Source organism: Lissotriton vulgaris, chromosome 2_1 (genome assembly GCF_964263255.1).
Source record: "Lissotriton vulgaris chromosome 2_1, aLisVul1.2, whole genome shotgun sequence".
NCBI classification, from domain to species: Eukaryota; Metazoa; Chordata; class Amphibia; order Caudata; family Salamandridae; genus Lissotriton; species Lissotriton vulgaris.
This window is the reverse complement of record NC_141687.1, coordinates 623,424,294-623,442,273: the sequence shown is the minus strand read 5'-3', so window position 1 is coordinate 623,442,273 and position 17,980 is coordinate 623,424,294. Positions and strand designations below refer to the sequence as shown.

The 17,980-nt window shown below is 47.3% G+C and overlaps 1 protein-coding gene across 2 annotated transcripts in view; it reads left to right on the top strand.

The window, feature by feature from the left end:
- The window catches only part of AK2 (adenylate kinase 2), a 98,548-nt gene extending 82,659 nt beyond the window's left edge, over positions 1-15,889 (top strand). The window contains exons 6-7 of one of the 2 annotated variants that reach the window (XM_086955736.1): positions 13,175-13,370; positions 15,007-15,889. In XM_086955736.1, coding sequence (XP_086811862.1) covers positions 13,175-13,370; positions 15,007-15,014 — 204 coding nt within the window. In that variant the 3' untranslated portion in view covers positions 15,015-15,889. Of the gene's footprint in view, positions 1-13,174; positions 13,412-15,006 lie in introns of those variants that run through there. The other variant, XM_086955735.1, reaches the window with a different exon arrangement.
- The last annotated feature ends 2,091 nt before the right edge of the window (positions 15,890-17,980 follow it).

Below are 17,980 nucleotides of genomic sequence, written 5' to 3'. Positions count from 1 at the left end.
GATAAAGTCTATTTCGTTATTTAGGGTCGTTGCCAATGCATATTTGTTGACAACCTCCTGCCGATGCATGATACAAAGGCCAAAGCCTTTTCACAGACCCGCTATCTTGGGCAGTATTGCTTTGGTAGCTATTGACATGGTGATAAATCTGCGGTTAGAAGTATCCATCAGAAGAACAAGTTTACTTTACTCTATCTAACCGCAGGATCCATACCACACTCCTGCCTCCCCGGTCTGTGGTGTGGTGTCTTCAATCTTAAAAATATCCCAATTTGGTTTATTCAGTTTGCTGTTGGGCTCCTGGTCTGATTGTGCAAATGAGTTGATGAAAGAAAGTGATGTGGGCGTGCATAGGTGGTGCTTTTATGCAGCTCCATTTGTCACTTGCAGAGTGGAATAAGATGGACGCAAAGCTGCACTGTATCACCCAACTTCCCACTGGAGAACTGCTTTTGAATTTTCCTGATCCAATCTGGTGCCTGGGCAAATTCATCTGCTGTGAGGGTATGCACTAGGAAGAGTTTTACCAAAGGTAACTTCAGTGGTAGCAATGCAAGCGGTTACAGGACTTTCAGGGAGGTTTGTTTGTACAAAAGACACTGCTGTGGATACCCAACTGGACAATAATGTAATAGTGTGGCCCAGTGATTATCGTAATAAAAGGAAGTGCTTTATCACACTATAAAACTCAGTACTTGACACTAACCCAAAGCATCTGATACCCATGTTACGGGCATGAGGCTACTACTGCAGAGAAAGCTGCCTCCTCCACTCTTCCACCCATCCTTTTCAATTTTAGGTTGCGTATGGATAGTAGTGCAAGTACCGTGCTTTCTGTGCCCCGCCACCCCCAAGTTACCAGTCTTTGGCAGTAATAGCACTAAGTCTACTACCCTTCTTCTGGGGCCCTGGTAGACCTCGTTTTGTCCTCCTGCTTATCATTAAGTGTTCCTCCCTAGCTGGGGGAGTGTGCTGGTCATGGTCATGCCAGGCAGCTTTTCGCTTTCAGCACAGTATGCTGGATGCATCTGCAGTGTGCAGCTGTCTTCATAAGGGGGACCCCCTCTGGGCAGACCATGTCAGTCACTGTCAAGCCTACTCCTTTCTGACAGTTGAGGCTTGGAAGCAGTCGCTTGTGCCTCCCTGGAATGAAGCATCGATGCAGTCATTTCTGGCACAGATCTGGGGTCAGAAACAGGGTTCCTTCGAGCAGCTGCTGGAATCAAGCTAGCACTCTTGGGGATAGCACCATTGACAGCCACTCATTCTCTTTGGCAAACTTACAAGTGCCTCTAAGTAGCAGCTTACACGGCCACACGGCACACAAATGAAAACTGCTGGAGGCGAACCACCATCTGATTCAGTTCAGCAAACCTGAGCGAGTACCATGCTTCATAGCCCTATTTTTAAGCAGTGACTGCTGCTCTGGCACACGTGGGCAAGTGCCACAGTTCCATTGGTGAGTAAATGTATGCACTTAGTTATACTAGTCGGGGTTGTTTTCTTCTTCAGTAGCTCAGACTGCTCAGGCAAACATAGGTAAGTACCACGGCTGCAGCAGTGTTTGCTTTTCCACCTGTATTTCGAAATGTTTTTTTTCTCTTTTGCTTTGCAAGCTAGCATTGGTATGGGACGTTTCGGTGGTTTCTAAATGCCGATCAGCTATGGTCTGGAAGGAACGACTAATCCTACCCCTCCCCCACCCCCTTTTTTAATTTTTTTAAATTGACGCAGCGTTGAGAGAGTGATCCAAGTGACACCATCTTGCCTATTATAATTTTCAAGAACGGAGTACAGTTCACAGTGGCGCTTTATACTTGGATAACAGAACAGGAGCCTAGATTTTGTGAGAAAGCAACGTTGAAGTTAAGGAGTAGAAATTGGAAATTCAAATCTAAAAAATGATACTTTACCTTTTCAAGATGGATATCCCTTGTGCTGATCTGTTGGCACTCAGCGGTTATTTAAGTGTCAACATTTATCCAATCTCCATATATGTATCGTAATGATTGTAACTGTCTCATCATAATGCAGCAGCACCTTGAAGTATAACTTGTGTACACTGTTACATTTCGCTACAAAGGGCCCTGATACTCTGACTCTGTTGGCAGGTCAACCGTTATTTGTAGGGGTATTTTTTCCCCTCAACTTGTTCTGGATCTCTCTCTAATGTAATGCCCTATTTAGACATAATTGTATTCTTTGTGGAATATTTTATTTCCAGTTCCTTTTAAGACTCAGATGCCGAGAGGTACACCATGCTTTGTTGACTGGGTGTTAAGGTTCACAAACCTGAATCAGTTCATTTTGGTCTGCCCCAACTGCAGAGCCATCTCCAAACCAGGCTGCCTAGGACATTGTTTTTTTTCTTGCATCATGATTAGTACAGTGAGGTCAACCGGGGTTTGTCTAGAATGGTTACTAACCTTTTATTTTTGTTGGCTTAGGTTTGCCATGGAATCTGTCTTGAGACTTGTACCTCTAGCAGAAATTGCGGGCATTCTCCTATAAGATCATAAAATATTCCAGAAGTGTAATCACTTTAAAGCGAGTGCCAAACCTGAAGCTTTCGTGAAATGAAGGTTCCTGATTCTTAGTAATTTTGCCTTTTTTTTTCCTGTACTATGAGTTGTTTCACTATATATAATAACCACTAAAATATTCTCTGCTACAGAAAGAAAACGACTTAACTGTTGCAGTGTTTCACCAGTACTGACCTCTTTTTGTAAGTTCAATATGTGAGCTTCTCAACAAAGCTCGTCTTATCATCACGGAAATCCTCCACATAGGAATCCGGGAATGGAGGTCAAAGAGGTGATCCTATTGTGTGCCCTGCTCCTGATTGCTTGATGGGACTGCACACATCTGTTTTTAGACAGCCCTGAAGTCCTCCAGATGCTGCAATATAAAGTTCAAGGCAAACTAAATTTGCAGATAATATTAATTCTGCAGAAACCGTGTTACTGCCAAGTTACATTTCATATCTCCTGAAGGATGCAGAGCCAGTTCTTGTAGTGTTGTAGTACTGTAAATCCACATTAAATATTGGATGAGCTATTCTTTTACTGAGCAGGAGGCATCTTAGGCGTTCTCTCTTCTTCACACTTCACCTCACTGTGTTGTAGAAACCTTGTAGGCCTGTGCACTATTGTAGGGACCAGTCCTTCCTCAGTTTATGGATGTAGGTGTTCCAAGGAAAATCTTTGTGGTATGTGTTGCTGGAGATGCATGTGCTCTGCATAATCCTGCCATATGGTATTGGTTCGTGGACATCACTAGTTCTTTTTGTTCAAACAAGTCTTCTGTCTGTCTTGTATCTCCTTCCTCAGTGCACAATGCATCTGGACAAAGATTTACCCTCAGATTCTATTTTCCCGCTATTGGATTCAGATGTTCAGCTCAAACTCCACAACAGTTTGCACATTTTCTGTTCACGGTGGCTCCAGGTTTCTAGTAACAATCTTCTGAACTATCTTCACAGTTCATACCGGTGACCACTCTTTGGGTTCCAAAATACCCTGGTGTGGTTCCCTTCCTGAACAAAAATCATTTTAAGAGGCCCTGTTTGGTGGGAGGCAGTGATTGGAGAAAATGCCCTCCTCGTTTTTCCCAATGTATAATGTCAAGTACATGTGGTCCAATCAACACAGATTATGCGACCTCTGCCTGTCTCTAGAGCATGAGCCCTGCACCACCTGCCAGGCTTAAAAAAAAAATAGGATCCATTGGTACAGACAAGTTTGCTGCTGGGCTCACCATAGCATGTAGCATCTGGATCCGACTTGTATATCAGCCATCTTCAAGGACATCGGTGATGCAGAATAAGAAGGCAGAGACCCATTTGGCCCAAGGTCAAGCCAAAGAAAAGTCTTTGTAAATGGTCGGCTGCGAAACACGACACATGAATGCAAGGTGCAAACCTTAGCCATGGCATCATTTGAAGGTATCCAGTAGGATATGTTGATATTAAAACCGAAGGAATGATGTTGTCATTATATTTTAGGAGATCATTCCATTAAGAAGGAACTAGAATAACAGTGCATCAAGGACTGTGACATTGTATCTTATCCATTGTTGATTACGAGAATTTTTGTGGCTACGATGCCAGGTTTCTTCCTTGTTCCCTTTTTATCTAAGCCCTAAAGAATTGGTTGTTGTGCCCTGAAACACATGTTGGCTGTATCTGTATATCAAGCATTAACTCGTGTCTGTGTCGGTCTATGAAGAATGAACTCACAAGACTTTAATTTCTCTTCTCAAGAAAAAATATGTTGCCTTTTGTATAGTTAACAATGTGAAGTATTTCCGTGAATGAAATTAGTCTGTTTCAAGAATATAAAGGAGTCTCTTGTATTAAGATTATATTTGGGAGAACCTTTCATAATAAAGTAAATTTGTGTAACTAGCAAAGTTTTATGAATTAATATGTAATACGCAGACTATGGCTCCCCACTAACTTGTGTATTCGATTTATGTAACTTATCTTCCTGGAGGGTTACTGACCCGGTGATTAGTAGAAGAGTGCAGAGCCATATACATCTGCAACCCATAAGATAAGGCCGGCCAAAGGAATATACAAGGTTTTCAGTTTGGAGAGTTCTGACTTCGAGGAAAAGACCATGTTTCCCCAACCAATCCAAGGACCCAGGATAAAGACTAACCCTAGTCCTCGAATGCCCCCACACCCAATCCGAGGACTGAACTTCTGGTGGTTGGCCGCTGAACAGATTTCACCAGGAAGCAGAGCACCAATCATGAAGGAGTCTGCATCTAATGCAGAGATAAGCCACCAAAGGATTCAACCTTTTGGTGCGGCTTCTGCCTCCAAGACCTTACATCCAAGAGACCCTCCTCTGCTTCAGGAAATATTTCTGTGAAGAGCATCAAGCCTCTGCACCAGCTTATACCCGCTTGTGCCACAGTCTGATCAAATCACTCCAAGTCTGCTCCGAAAAACCTCTACACTGAACTCTGAGAAGAGTGAACCCTCTGATCCATAGAGCTCCTAATGGTGTCTCATATTAAGCAGCATACAATCTATATGTAAGCCGCCACAGTGAAGATCCTTGGGGGGGGGGGGGGGGGTCCACCTACTCTGGTTGACCCACACACACACTAAATCTAGCACTGGGTAGGAAGATGAAGCTCCCTTTTCAGGAGCATATATCAGAAATACTTCAGTTCTATCCATTCCTCTGAAAGAGTAGGGACAAGCCCACTAGCCCTCCACCATTTATACCCCAGCCCCTGCACCGGGTGGGGAGGAGGGACAACCAAAATTATAAGTCACTCCAAGTATAATTGCTGGGACGTTCTCGTGAACCGCGCTGAATTTCTGCAGTATTGCAGCACAGACGTTATGCAGAGTGGTCGCTTTCTGTTTTCTAATAGAAAGACGGTGGACCCAGAATACATACAGGCCATTACTGTCCCTACAGGATAACCTTTATGTGGCCAGTATACATTTATATATCCTTTTTATGCAATAATACCTCCACAGTGACTTATAAATAAGATCCCGATGAATTCGCCTGAACCCCTTTTGGGGTCAATTATGGACAGAAACATGCTGGTTCGAGGCATGTGGGCTGCTGAATTCATATCTGTACATATCTGTGCATAGACCGCCACCTAGTGTTGGGTCCGGATGATTGCACATTGTTGTCCTGGAAGAGTCTTCGAAGTATCACGAGATAGGTGGCTCCTCCCCTGGACTACAGTGCGCATGGGCATCGCCTCCATCCCCAGATTGTTTTTTTCCGCCATTGGGTTCGGATGTGTTTCGGTTCCCTCTGTCGGAACCGATAGTTGTTCAACTTCTACTCGAGACCAAAAGGTCTTTAGGCTGGGCGTCGGTATAGTTGCGTACGGGTTTCTTTCTGACTCTCAGCTCCGATCTCTTGCTGCCCTTCCACGTGCTTTCGGCGCGGACGGGCCTACACTACACCCTTTGCTATGGAGCGGACTCCATTCAAAAAGTGTCCGCTGTGTCACTCAAAATATTCACACCTCGACGTGCACCCTGTGTGCAATACCTGCTTGTCGCCGGATCACCGCGAAGACACCTGTATGGCGTGTTCGAAGTTCCGAAGCAAGAAGACTTTGAAGATTCGCCGGGCCAATCGGCTCCAGGCTCAATTATCGGCTTCAGCGCCCCCACCAGATGACATTTTCCAGGAATCTGTCGAGGGAGAAGACGACGTGCGAGGGTCGGACTCTGGCCCCGCGTCCGAGGAGGAGACCTACGACGCGGGTGAGGAGGACTTTGACGAAGTCTCCGACGAGGTAGGGGACGACGATCAGGCTTGTGCCACGATGGGAGATAGCTCAGAGGAGGAGCAGCCCCAACCAGACTCGGGGGTTATTCCCCTTCATACGGCCCAGGTCGAGGGATCGCCTTCGGGCCTTACCCAAGATCTAACTACGAGTCCTACGTCCCCGCCTCCGGGCCCGGTCACGGACATTTCTAAGCCATCACTTATGGTGAAGAAAACGAAAGTGAAGCCAACTGGTCACGCACCCTCGGATGCGAAACCGAAACTGAAAGTGGCGTTGGTAAAGAAGGTTCTGGAGGTGTCAACTTCCAAGAAAACCAAAATGGCCGACTTGAAGAGCCACGCCAAAATGGCCGACCCGAAGCCCTCGGGGTCGGCGCCGAAGGCGAAGGCCTCCGACGCGGCCGCGTCGGCGCCGAAAGGGGTCGGGGACCCGAAGACGGTTCCGAAGAAGCGTCAGGGCGACGACGCGCATAGGCATGGGGCGTCGGCCCCGAAGATGACGTGTCGCTCGAGCCGGTTCAGCCCTCGGCAACCTTTACGAAGAAAGTGGGGGAATCCTTACAGCGGATCCGAAAGTCCACGGTGGTTCCCGCTCAGGACACTGTAGTGCCTACGCTCACGCCTAAGCCTACTAAAGAGCAAACGCCTATTCGTTTCACCCTTCCACCCAAGTCGGCGCCGAAGGCCTTCGCGCCGAAACAGGGCGGACATTCAAGGGAGGTGTTGACGCCGAAAGCTGCCTTGGTGGTGTCGAAGCTTCGGCTCCAGCCGCTTGCGGTAGAGGAACGTCGTGAGGTCATCATCGACGCCAACACCGGGAAACTGTCGCTCCTCAAACGAAAAATCACGACGGAGCCGGCGTTGGAACCTTTTAAGATCCCGCTCAAAAACAAGAAGTACTCTGCGGACTCTTCGGCTCTGGTGGAACCTGTGTCCCCACAGGCCTTGGAAAACTCGCCAACGCATTCCCCCGCAGCCGATGCGGACGAGGATGATGCCGAGTACAACTATCCTGCGTACTCGGATCCGGAGGAGGAGCATGTGCCTTGGGCCGCTGGAGGCGACACAGAAGACCCGCAGTCGGGTCAGGACACTCAACTTTTCGCCGCCAAGACGTCCCCGACAGAGGACTCGGCGGCCTTCAATGCTTTAATAGAGAGAGCTGCGGCGAACCACAACGTCGAGCTGCACTCGGACCCCGTGGATGCGGACTTCTTATTCAACACCTTCTCGGTAGCCGAAAAGCAAGTCAAAACGCTACCGATGCTTAAAGGGGTGCTGAAACATGCACCGGAGGTTTTCAAAGAGCCCACCCGGGCGCGGGTGGTCAACCCTCGCATCGACAGGAAATATAAGGCAGCGCCCACGGATCCCACTTATATCAAGGGACACTTGCCATTGGACTCCTTGGTGGTTTCCAACGCTCGGAAGAGGGCGAATTCTCAGACTACTGGTGACGCTCCTCCCCCAGACAAAGAGTCCAAGATCTTTGAAGCCTCAGGCAAACGCATTGCTGCACAGGCAGCTAACATCTGGAGAATATCTAACACCCAAGCCCTGCTTGCACGTTATGATAGGGCCCATTATGACACATTAGAGGCCATTCTGCAACACTTGCCTGACCAATACAAGGAGGCAGGAGAGATGCTCATTCAGGAGGGTAAACTCATTACAAATGCATCCATCAAATGTGCCCTAGACGTGGCAGACACAGCCTCCAGAGCTATCAATACAAGTGTGTTACTTAGACGCCATGCCTGGCTTAGAATTTCGGGGTTCAAACCCGACATCCAAACCACGATATTGAGTCAAACAGTGAATCCTGACCATCTGTTTGGCCCTGAGGTGGATGCCTCCCTAGAAAAGATGAAAAAGGATACCGAAACTGCCAAGTCAATGGGGGCTTTACAAAGTCAGCAGTTTCGGGGTGGTTCCTTTCGACGCTCAAATTCAAAAGGCACCTCACGGGGACAGGCATCCCAGGCCACACAATACTACAAGGGTAACACCCAGCCCTCGTATAACAACAAGGGTAGAGGTGGTTACAGAGGCAATAATATCAAAGGCAGGGGACGTGGAAACAATGGCTCCAGGTCCACCACCACCAACAAGCAGTGACGTCTTGTCACTGCCCCCCGATCACACAACACCGGTCGGGGGGAGACTCCAGCAGTTCCTGCCAGCGTGGAGGTCCATCACCACGGACAGGTGGGTGAGGTCTCTTATCCAGTACGGGTACTGTCTAGAGCTTACGTCCATTCCACTGGACATACCGCCAAGAAGCCGTCCTATGTCCGGCGAGCACTTGACCTTGTTGCAGCAAGAAGTTCTAGTTATGCTGCAAAAAGGGGCGATAGAGCTCGTTCCATTGCAAGAGCGGGGAACAGGGGTTTACTCCCTGTATTTTTTGATCCCCAAAAAGGACGGATCACTCAGGCCGATCCTGGACCTCAGGCCCCTGAACTGGTACATCCTCTCGGAGCACTTCCATATGCTCACGTTGCAGCAGGTGCTTCCCCTGCTTCAACAAGGGGACTTTCTGGCTACGCTGGATCTGAAGGATGCCTACTTTCATATTCCCCTGCATCCTTCCCACAGGAAGTATCTCAGATTCACAATCTTAGACCAGCATTACCAGTTCAGAGTCCTGCCGTTCGGGGTCACCACGGCACCAAGGGTATTTACAAAATGCCTGGCGACTGTGGCGGCGCATCTCCGTCGCCAGCACATCCACGTCTATCCATACCTGGACGACTGGCTCATTCAAGCAAAAACAGAACAGCAGTGCGTAGACCACGTGTCACGCACCATTCCTCTCCTGCACGATCTGGGATTCTCTCTGAACTACCCAAAGTCCCATCTCCAGCCCGCCCACGTGCGACAGTATCTGGGCGCGACAATCGACACTCTGGCAGCCACTGCGCAGCCGAATTCAGTGAGAATCGCCAGTATCCAGGCGCTGATCCAACGATTCAGACCCCAACACTCGCTTCCCGCGAAGGTGTTCATGCAGTTGATAGGCATGATGGCCTCCTGCATCTCCATTGTCCCGCACGCGAGACTACATATGCGTCCGCTTCAGGAGTGCCTAGCACGTCAGTGGATTCAGGCTCTTGGGCAACTGACAGACCTAGTGTTGGTGAGCGGTCGGGCATACAACTCTCTGCATTGGTGGAATCCACAAAACCTTTGCAAGGGCCGACCTTTCCAAGAGCCTGTCCCACAGATTATCCTGACGACGGACGCCTCTCTCCAGGGATGGGGAGCGCATGTACTCCATTACACTGTGCAGGGACTATGGACACTACAGCAAAGGAAGATGCACATCAATGTGTTGGAACTGATGGCAATCTTCATGGCCTTAAAGGCGTTCAAAGTACATCTGTGCAACAAGATCGTGTTGATCCGGACGGACAACATGACGGCCATGTACTACATCCAGAAACAGGGAGGCACACACTCTCCACAGCTGTCTCATCTGGCTCAGAGCATGTGGAAGTGGGCCATTCAGAGGAACATCTTCCTCATGGCAGAGCACCTCCCGGGCAAGGACAATCAGATGGCAGATCTGCTCAGCAGGCACAGCCATCAGATGCACGAGTGGGAGATACATCCATCAGTACTCCAACCGTACTTCCAAAGGTGGGGTCATCCAGAGATAGACCTGTTCGCCACAAAGGAGAACGCAAAATGCCAAAGCTTCGCCGCCAGGTTCCCACACCCCCAATCACAGGGCAATGCGATGTGGATGAACTGGTCAGGCAGATTTGCGTACGCTTTTCCCCCAGCACCTCTGATACCGCTGGTGGCACGCAAGCTCAGGCAGCACTCGATGACGCTCATCCTGGTTGCTCCAACGTGGGCTCGCCAACCATGGTACACCACGTTTCTGGAACTCTCCGTGGTACCGCATCAAAGGCTTCATCTCACTCCCAGCCTTCTGACGCAGAGCCATGGCGACATTCAGCACCCAGATCCGCAACAGCTCAACCTGGCGATCTGGCTCCTGAAGTCCTAGAGTTTGGCTACCTCAATCTTCCTCCCGATTGCATGGACATCATTCGAGAGGCAAGGAAGCCCACTACTAGAGCTTGTTATGCGGCTAAATGGAAGAGGTTTGTCGTCTACTGTGTGAACCACGACATTGACCCGCTAGATGCTTCCATTCAAAACATCATATGTTACCTTTTTCACCTGTATCGGTGTAATCTAGCGTACTCTTCCATCCGCATTCACCTGTCTGCTATGGCAGCATACCTCCAGAACAGGCAGCACCTGTCACTCTTTAAGGTCCCTGCTATCAAGGCCTTTCTGGAAGGACTCAAAAGGGTCATTCCACCAAGGACTCCACCAGCTCCAGAATGGAACCTCAATGTGGTTCTTACAAGGCTGATGGGTCCTCCCTTTGAGCCACTGCACTCTTGTGAGCTCCAGTTTTTAACTTGGAAGGTTGCGTTCTTAGTAGCAATTACATCGCTACGGAGGGTTAGCGAACTGCAGGTGCTCACCATCCAAGAACCTTTCTTCCAGGTACATGCTAACAGGGTGGTGCTCCGCACTAACCCTAAATTCTTACCCAAAGTGGTCTCACAATTCCACATGAACCAAACAATTGAGTTGCCGGTGTTTTTCCAAAACCCAGAGACGCTGGCGGAGCGCATGCTCCACACCCTTGATGTGAAAAGGGCCTTGATGTACTATGTGGACAGGACGAAAGATTTCCGCAAAACCAAACAACTTTTTGTTGCTTTTGCCACACAACACAAGGGAAACGCTATCTCCAAAGCGGGGATTGCTAGATGGATAGTAAAGTGCATTCAGATCTGTTACGCTAAAGCTAAGCGCACTCTCACTATCCCACCGAGGGCCCACTCCACTAGGAAGTTAGGGGCCTCTATGGCTTTCCTAGGTAACATTCCCTTAGAAGATATCTGTAGAGCAGCCACATGGTCTACCACACATACTTTCACTAAGCACTACTGTGTAGACGTGCATTCCAAACAGCAGGCAGCTGTTGGTCCGGCTGTTCTAAAAACGCTTTTTCAGACTGCTGCAGCTGGCACGGGCGGCCGCCGTTAATGGAGGGACTGCTATGTATTCTATGCACAGATATGAATTCAGCAGCCCACATGCCTCGAACTGCAAATGCTACTTACCAGTATGCATCTGTTCTTGGCATGTAGGGCTGCTGACATTCATATCGCCCGCCCTCCTCCCCGGCGCCTGTAGCAGCTGCAGTATTTATTCATACAAACACATATGCTCATAGCATGGTCATCACTCACATTCTTCACTCCATCTCTGCCAATGGCTAAAAACAATCTGGGGATGGAGGCGATGCCCATGCGCACTGTAGTCCAGGGGAGGAGCCACCTATCTCGTGATACTTCGAAGACTCTTCCAGGACAACAATGTGCAATCATCCGGACCCAACACTAGGTGGCGGTCTATGCACAGATATGTACAGATATGAATGTCAGCAGCCCTACATGCCAAGAACAGATGCATACTGGTAAGTAGCATTTGCAACAATTTACAGGGGTATGTATATTTGTTTGAAATCCCCTCCGTCCTCGCTTTTTAATTCTATCCTAGGGGACAACTGAATAAAGTAGATTTGGCCCTCTGGATTTAGTTTTAATCATGTTGGTTACATACATTTTTGCACTCTTCCCCTCACCCTATTAAAATGGCTCGTCTGTAAAACACCTTGGCTCTTCTCTTCGGGGAGTTGTAGCCCACACCTGGTACCTTGCTGTCCGGGTGTGAGGAGGAACCCCAATGAATGAAGCATGTCCTCTTCGGGTGAGTGAGGGTTTTCATCCTAAAAAGCTCTCTTCAGATACCGCAGCATTCATAGACATATATACACACAATATGTGTTAATTCGTAGTGAACTCGTTTTATTCTTCGTATTTAACCAGGCATACTTTTTGTGAGTTTGATTGTTAGGTACATACACAGGTGTTATGGTAGAGCAAGGCATACATTGGGCACATTGTACGCCTAAAAGTGGCTTCCTTGGCATTCTTGGGAAATACTTCAGTAGCAAACGCATGCAAATCTACATTGTCAACACCACACATATATACCAAGTATTACTGTGTGGATATTCAAACACACCATGAGGCTTAGTTCTTAAAAAAAAAAATTGTTTCCAACATCCTCGTCATCATATCACTGGCAATTACTTTTAGGTACTGCTGTCAATTTTATGCATAGCACTTGCATCTATAGCAACACATGCTAAGAACAGAAAGTTACTTACCCTGTGACCACCTGTATGTGCCACAACCTCCTCCCCCTAAGCAAGCAATGAGTGGGAATGTTGTTGCCACTTAACGTTACTACTTGCAATGCACATTACACTTGTTCTGCCTGTTTCACTATGCTCCACTGAAACTGTTCACACAATGGAGAAAAACAGTATGAGAAGGAGTATTTGACCTGGTGCCTTGTGACCCAAGGGAGGCGGCGGAAGGTGATCACAAGTTGTCTAAACGGTAGACTTCAAACAAAAATAGCTTGTCATGTCTGCAATTAAACACTGAATGGCAGGAGTATGCAATGCATGTGAAAACCCAGTACTGCAAGCACCAGACAAAGGACTACATGAGACATGTTAACTGTACTATGTTGTAGTGGGGGACAGTGCCTCAGTAGGCGTGAGCAGTGTTGTAGAGGTGGTTCCTTCTTTAGACTTAATCATAGTTGGAGGGATTGAACTTCAACGCTGTTGTGCAGCGTGGTGGTGACAAAACTCACTTTGACTTGTTGTACAAGCTGTTCTTGTTTAAAACTGTACATTTGCCAAATGCCATAGGAGTGGATTATTTTTATGTTTGTGTAGAACATTTGCTGATACTACAACTTACCTTTTTTCTCTTTCTTCACAGGTTACTGGGGAGCCATTAATTCGCCGCTCAGATGATAATGAGACGACTCTTAAGTCTCGCCTCATTGCCTACCATACGATGACAACGCCTCTGGTGGAATACTACAGCAGACGGGGAATCCACACAGCCGTGGATGCCTCCCAGACCCCGGATGTAGTTTTTGCCAGCATCCTTGCTGCATTCTCCAAAGCAAAATGTAAAGACCTGGTCATCTTTATTTAATAAGCATACTCCTCTTGGGGGTATGACTGGGAGGGGACAGGGAGAAAATCTTGGTTTAAGCCTGGGGTGACAGCAATGTGCTCAATAAGGAATATATTAAAATCCCGTTGACTGAACCCACTGTAATGGATGTGTATGGATTTGTGAGTTTCCATAGCCTGTGTGTTGAGTGTGGCATAGCTGCATAGAGTTGTACAATCTTTAAGGGAGAGCTGATTTGTGAAACTTCTGAACGTGACCAGAAATGTACAGTGTTTAATGGAGAACTAAAAAAAACTGTGTTCTGCAAGTGATTGTGCAGAGCCGACAGTGTCTGCACATTAGAACGGAGGGGATGGATCTGATCTGCGAATACTTGGGCTGCAGTTACCATGTAGCACTTAAGCTGCTCTCTCCTTGTTTCTCTTCTTCACCCCAGTCCGCGTTTTCCTTGCCACTGAAGCCCCACAGTCTCTTAGGGGTTGTGAAAGTGAAAGCACTGGGCTCATTTTGTGTGCCCTTTTGGGGTTTTTCAGTTTTTTCTCTCTGAGCAGTAACCACATTCTAGTAACCTGGCTATTCAGACATGGCAATAACGCTCCCTATTAGACTGCTCACTCTTATTGGGCTCCGGCAGACTTCTGCAGCTCTGAAAGTCAGACCACTCGGGAACTGGCCACTTGGTACCCATTCCACCTTCTTTTCAACTAGTGTCTATTCCTTGCCCCCTCCGTTCCCCCACTAATGCAAGTGTGTTAAAGGCGTTCTTGGAACCATGGCCAAGGGGGCATAACATGGCTGTCAGTAGTGTAACTCTCATTTTCGCTATTCAGTTTGCCTTGGATATTTTTCTTGCATTGCATGGAATTTGGTGCTGTTATCTCCCTATCTTGAACTTCTGGTTCTGTCTCTTTTCCAGCCTTCGCTTGATTGTGCTTTCTGTTACAAGTCTCAGCTTGGAGTCTCTGGTCCTCTGCATTGTTAAATGCTTGGTTATGCATTGCCGTCCTTTTCTAGTAAGCTTCGCTAGCCCTTGTATGTTCTCTATTGCGTGTGATAGCTTGCTCAGGCACTGCTTAGCTTTTCTGGCATGTACAGTCTTGTATGCTGCACAATTGCTCACTCTAGCTGTATCTAGGAATCATCGGCATTTGCTCTGACTCCATTCTCTCCGTCATTGCTTGCTATCACAAAATACTTAGTGCCCTTCATTTATGCTTGGTCTCAACTGGAAATTCCTAGCTCTTTTCTGCATGGTTTCCTATACTGCCAGAGTTAACTGATCGGTGTCATCTGCGCTTATTCTATTACAGTCTTTTATTAGTTCTTGTCCTTGGTTATTTGATTTGTCAGCACTGTCCTTCCCTTTCCTGATTGCTTGCTCTGTCACTGTTCATTGCTAGGTATAACTGCCACTTGTACTTGTCACTGTGGCTTGCTGTTGGTCTCTCATAGCAATTTATAGCACTTCTGATTCCATCCTCTGTGGGTTTACTTGCTCGGTCATTGGCCATCATTATGTTTCACTGCTACTTTTTGCTCTGTTCTCTGCATGATTGCCAGCTTTTGCCATGAATTGCATTCATATAGAAAGTCATGTCTATGTTTTTTTTATTTTATTTTAATTTCAGCTAACTGAACGTTACAACCATCCAAGACGTTTGTGTTCCCTGCAGGCTCAAAGATCTGAGCCACCTCTGAATCCTGGTGGAGAGCTTCTGTAGGGGTGACTGGCCAGCTTATTTCTTCTGTTCAATCAATTAGGTGCTGACAGAAATACATTTGAACATCCATGCCCTGATGACCTGTGGTACTGCTCTGTAAGCCGCAACGTGCTCTGAAACTCCCTCATCGCAATGTGACTGGCCTCTGAAGCTTCCATAACCTTCCTCTTTTGTGAAATCCTTGGATTTTTGGGATGAGATCAATTAATTATAGGTACCTGGTCTTCTGTTGAAATTATGTCTTAACATTGAGTGTGATTGGGACCATTCACTGAGTAGACCTGTACAGATGCATGGCCTCTCATGCTCTCAGCTCTGCATGGACCTTAGAAGTGCAATCAAGCAAAATATGATCACAGAGACCTTGGTGCCTGCAAATACCAAAGGCTTGAAAGATGGACTCCGGTGGCTCTTCCTTTCTGAGGATACTGGCTATGTGCTTATGGCTTCCGAATCCTACCACTGGAAATAATATTCAAATATTTAAACTGTGCAGCTGCTGACTATCAATTCAAAAATGAATCAAATCGAACTGCTCCTGAAATAGATTTTTATACTCCTTGAATGTACCTGCTTTGAAAAAAATGTGGGGTTCGGTGTCTCTTGGGTGACCTTGGCACTCTTCTTTCAGCCTGCACAGAAGTTGAGTCCTGGATCAAGCAGTCTGAAGTTTACATGATATTGAATTGATACTTGAACATATTTCATTCTTAACAGTTGCCTTCTATTGCATTCACCAAAGTGCCTTGTGTAGTCTGGAGCAATAAATTACCTGCAGGTTTTCCATCTACACAATTTGTCATGTTTTTGGGGAAGTGGAGTAATTTCCTTGTCACTTATGGATTAGTCTCCTGCTGGTAGACTTTAGCTCGATAAGTGACCAAGTTGGGTGCAACGCACAACCAATTCTTCTTTTTTTGTAGTAGAGATATAACCTACCTAGAAAAAATTAAATCTGGGGCGATCCTTGCTGCTAACTTTGTAGCTTGCTCACATTCGCCCACAAGGAGAAAAAGTACCCTTTTTTGCGCCGAACACTTGTTTGCCTGCACCTGAATTAGCAGGTATTTATTGGTTTATTAATTAACACCCAATTCCAATGTGAACTGCCATTCTCCAGTGTCTCCAATAGGAGCTCAGTGCCCTTCAAAGAAGCTAACATTCTAGGAGGAGCCTGCATGAGAGCCCACAACACCGCCATGGTTACGAAGCAACAGGACAGGGATATTGGTCCTCGACAACCTTATCCCTGTTCTCCACCACCTCATCCTGATCCTCCACCTCTAGCCGGGGAGGAGGTGGGAGGAGGTAGGTGGGGGGGGGGGGGGGGGCAGGGGTGGCACCCTTTGGATGACTAGGAAGTCGACCCTTGGGGGGGATACGACTCAAACCTCTACTCTGCAAAACCATCCCCTCCTTACGATACCACCTCTTACACCTCAACGTCATTGACCGGGCTGCCACTTAACACAGGGTAGAGTTGCACCAGGTCCAGGAAGATAAGGACTTCCTTGTCAAAATGCTGCCCACCGCTCTGGGTTTGGGTCCGTTCCTCCACATGCTGAAAGACCTTCTTGAAACCGCACCCGAGACTTTCAAACAGGCTGTGGAAGGCCAGGGTGGGAAACCCGAAGAAATGAGGGGGGGGTGTTTGTGTCCAACCGAACAGAGCGTCGTAGACAAGTTGCAAGGTTCCCAAATGCTTTATTCAGCAAATAACAGTAGCAGCACGCATCTTTTGAATTACATTCCTGACACATTTCAGCTCATCTGCGAGTCTTGTTCACAGGTGTAAGGACCACCAATTGAATGCAGGTTTTGTTTCGCGCTCAGTAGTCCTTTTAAAAATATATCCCTCCATTATTCACCATAAATTAAATATTCAATCTTCCACACAACTTGCAGTGTCCTAAATGTCCAGGTAAAGTACCATCCAAAACTGTAATTGCTTTGTAAAATAAGGTGCGGTAATGATGGCAGTTTTAATTGACTACACGCATTTTAAAATGCCATTTTCGTTTTTATGCGCACTTTGATGCCACTTAAAATATAAAATATTGCTGACCAAAAGGGACCCGAGACTTAAGAGGCATTCCCATCTTCTCTCCCGTACTTGCCTCGTATATTCAAATGCTGGGAAAATGCTCTAGGTAATTCTAAGGCAAGCGGGTTGTTATGTTTGATGGATTTTAGAAAGCGCGCAGCTACTCAATTGAGTGTCCCGGCGCTGGGCGTGATGACAGTTTATCTCTGAGTGGTAGTGACCCGAACTGAGCGTTAAAGCTGAAACAACCAAGTTTTCAGTGATTTCCTGAATGCCTGACAATCCTGCATCATCCTTAAATCCACCGACAAGTTATTCCAGTTTCGCCACTTGCACCTGGAAGGAGGGTCCCCCCAATCTGCTCGAAGGTATCTGGGGTCGTGCCAGTTGAAGTGCTGAAGACCTAATTGTGCGATGAGCGTGGTAGAATTGGGCTCTCTTCGCAATGTACTCTGCACCAATACTGTGGAGGGCCTTAAAATCTAGAACCATGGCCTTAAATTGGATCCTCTTGCGGACTGGGTCAGTGCAGGGATTTCAACTGTGAAGCCATACTAACTCTGGGGCCAAGCATGAGTATTGCTTTGGCTGCTGCATTCTGGGTCACCTTCAGTTTTGCCAGCAGATACTCTGGTAACCCTAGGTAAAGAACATTCGCGTAGTCTAACCTGGAGATTATCATGGCTTGGACCACCGTTTTTCTGTGGGTGATAGGAGAGGCAGAAACTGCTTTAGCGTCTTGAGCATGCCAAAGCATGTGCCGGCCACTGTCTGGATCTGTGCCTGTATGGAGAGGTTTTCATCCAGTTTCACCCCCAGATTTTTCACTGACTTTAC